Source organism: Loa loa (assembly GCF_000183805.2).
Source record: "Loa loa unplaced genomic scaffold supercont3.499, whole genome shotgun sequence".
NCBI lineage: Eukaryota > Metazoa > Nematoda > Chromadorea > Rhabditida > Onchocercidae > Loa > Loa loa.
The window spans coordinates 1,886-5,388 of record NW_018108679.1 but is presented as its reverse complement, the minus strand read 5'-3'; the positions used below and the strand labels follow the sequence as shown (position 1 = coordinate 5,388).

The window sequence follows — 3,503 nt, the reverse complement described above, 5'->3', positions numbered from 1 at the left end:
TAATAAAACATTTCTAATTCCTCTTTAACATCTTGAAAATTCCTTGAAAATGAGGTCAAAAGTACAACACTTATGTTTATTAATATAATTTCTTCAAAATTAAATATAATAACATGAGGAAAATAGAGCTAACAAAATAATCTTTAGAAAAATAAACATTTAAAATTAGAATCAAATATTTTCTCTTCTGTTTTTCATTTTTAAATGTTATAATTTCTCTCGACGATATTTATAATTGCTAGTAATATTTAAATTTTTTACATTCTTTTGTAGTCTATTTTTGAAATAATTTAATTTTCAACTCCTGATAAATCAATATGTTTTTATTTGAATAAAATTTATATTTGAATGATTTAAAAAATAAAAAAAATTTGACTAATTGAGTTTGAATGATTTAAAAAAATTCCTACAATTTCAAATTATACAAGATGATTAAAGTTGATTGATTTAAACCTGTTCAACGGATGGTGATAATGATGAGCTTTGTGAATAAGCATTTGTACTAGTTGAAGTACCACTTGAATGATCTAAAGAATATTGTTGTTGGTCAAAATTTCCTCCTTGTTGTTGCAGGTGTTGTTGTTGTTGTTGTTGATAATGATGATGATGACGATGTTGTTGTTGTTGTTGCTGCTGCTTCAGTAATGATAATCGTTGTAATGATCGTAACGAAGTATCACATGTAATATGTTCAAAGAGCGTTGATGCTGAATTATTATCATTCCGCGAGACTTTTCGTAAATCGGAAAATTTCCGTTGTACAATTGTTGGTGATGGCCATTCATTATCATCAGTATTACCGGTGACAATGTTATCATCATTATTATCATCATCCTCATCACCACCACCACTACCACTGCTACCATCATTGACAGTAGTTAAACATTGTCTTGATGATGCATTCTTCCGATTAGTAAGTAATCGTGCCGAATCTTCAGGAATTGGTGTTTGCGGAAGACGTCTTCCGGTTGTTGATGGCCGCTGCTCGAAATTCCAATGTTGAAGCGAGAAAGCGGATGCGGTTGTAGCGGATCGGGATGATAATGGAGGAGGTATTGGAAGAACTCGGGGTGATGATGAACGTCGTATATGATGTGTTGGTATTTGTGGTAGTAAACGATGTCGACTGGATGAAAGAAATGGTGTTAAAGAAACACTTGGCATACTACTCGTACTAATACTTCGAGCACGTGGTTCCAATGAAGATGTTGTTGATGTTGATGCTGATTTACCGGGTAATATATGTTCCGGATAATAATTATCACTTGATGATATTTCACGCATCGTTTTCCTTTTATCTCAAGAGTAATTCCACTTTTTTTTCTTTTTGTATTATACCTTCATCAAAATAAATTAGCCAAGTAAAAATAGGACAGGTCAAGAGAGGTAAGAGGTTACAAAGAAGAAGGACAAGAAGAAAAAAAAACCGAAATGAATTCCACACAAAATGATCAACTATTAACTAACTGCTTACGAGTTAGTTCTGTTTGCTACTACTGCTTTTAGGCATTAGAATGCTTTTTTTTTCATCCAGTCTTCTCCTCCTACTCCTTTTCTTTCTCCTCCTCTTCTTCCTCTCTTGGCTCTTTTTTCATTCTTATTATATAGTCAAGGCCAAACCCCTTCTATGAGATAAACATCAACATCCAAATAATTAATTCCTTTTCTATTTTAACATTACTTCACTAATCTGACATGTTAATACTATTGCTGCAAAATTTTTTTCTAATTTTATTATTTCTTCACCTTTTGGTAATTATCTTTACTACTGTAATTGTCATTGTTATTGTTGTTGTTGCCATTGCTATTATTGTTATTGTTGTCACTGTTGTTGTTGTTGTTATTGTTGTTACTTATCTAATATATTCTTCGCATGTCCATATATTTATTATACCGCAATCATTTTTCATTTTCGATGTCAAATTTTATCATTTTTATTGCTGTTGTTCTTGTTACTATTGTTATTGTTACTGCTATTAATATTGCTGTCAATGTTATTATTGTTTGTCGTTGTTGTTATTATCATTGTTATTATTGTCATGATAATTATAATTATAATTATAACAATAATTATCGTTATTATTTTATAATACCTTATTTAGAAGACATTAAATTTAAGTTATAAAAAGAAAAGAAAAGGAAGGACGATTTGGAAATAATTCATTTAATTTAATAACAATAAACCATAGCAAACTGTTATTGTTTATTGTAAATATTCAAAGCATTAATTAAAGTAATGGTTGGTTAACAATTCATTATCCTTCCATTCATGAATTAATCGAAATGCTGCATGAAAATAAGAATTCAGAAGATGCAAAGGATAAGCGATAATGATGATGGATTGATAAATTTTTCCACTCTCACTGTAACAGCATTTCAAACAAATTTCCATCATCATCAATCATCATCATCATCATTTACTATTATTATTTATTACCTTATTATCATTACTCATCGTCATAGCTTGGCTTCGCAGACCAAGATTTGCGAAAGGCTCTCTCTACTTATGCTTATTGCACACAGTACAAATATGTGACCTTTCAGTCTGCGCAGTGAATTTCTTAGGTAAGACAAGTGAGACACAGCATAAATAAAACTGGCATCATCCTTTACTTCTAGAGTTCATCTACCAAAGCTTAGCGCGTTAGGTAGCAAAGTCCTCAGGATGTATGTTTTGTTGGAGTACCCTTCTCTTAGGTGAATGATGGCCTTATAGACCTAACCGAAGTTTCACCTCCCAGAATTTGGAGTTCGAATTGTCTTTTTGTAAAATGGTTGCCGGAGGGCTAGTGGCCTCATCCTTCAGTTGTGACCTGCCTAGCATGGTAGGCCCTACCACAAGCATAAGCCATCCCTTCATAACTGTTCAATTCGTAAGGGTTCAAGTTTCACCTCCTTGACCAGAGGATATCCTAAACGAAGATTACTATGAATATAATTTTACAATTTAGCCTTTTCTTAATTTTGCCTAAACTTTTCCAAAAAAAAAAAACAAAAAAAATCGCTTCTGAATATGAAATTATTCGAATTTTCAAAAATGGCAGTAATTGAGTTGAATATACATGTATATTTCCAGAAATGTTAAATAAAATTTTTAAAATTTGAACGAAAAGAAAAACTAAATTTTTTAACTAAAATTTTAATTAAGTACAAATCATTCGGTGGTAGAATGAAATGATAGATGAAATGGAACAATCAAATGAATGATATTTTATATTTATCACAGATACTATCACTATCATAAAGTGTATCGTCAACTGAACAATATGTGACCCTGATAATTAAAATCACATACCTAATAATAATCATAACTAAAATTTAAGCTAATGCAACGATTGTCATTCCATTCCCCCCCTTTTTTTCTGTTCCTCTGGTATATCCCAATGAAATATATAATGGATCTACATGGAAAGCAAAGAATTTGAAATTGCTAAAATAACATGAAATTTGTCACTTCCATAAATCATACTGATAAATCATCAGCATGATTAATCAATAATTGT

General features: G+C 30.8%; 1 protein-coding gene across 1 annotated transcript; it reads right to left on the bottom strand.

Moving 5' to 3' along the window:
* Nucleotides 1-447: 447 nt before the first annotated feature.
* On the bottom strand, nucleotides 448-1,313 carry LOAG_10087 (hypothetical protein; the record flags this gene model as incomplete). Its single annotated transcript, XM_003145614.2, has 1 exon — nucleotides 448-1,313. The coding sequence occupies exon 1, from the start codon at nucleotides 1,282-1,284 to the stop codon at nucleotides 448-450; it is 837 nt and encodes a 278-aa protein (XP_003145662.2). The 5' UTR covers nucleotides 1,285-1,313.
* Between the last annotated feature and the right edge of the window lie 2,190 nt (nucleotides 1,314-3,503).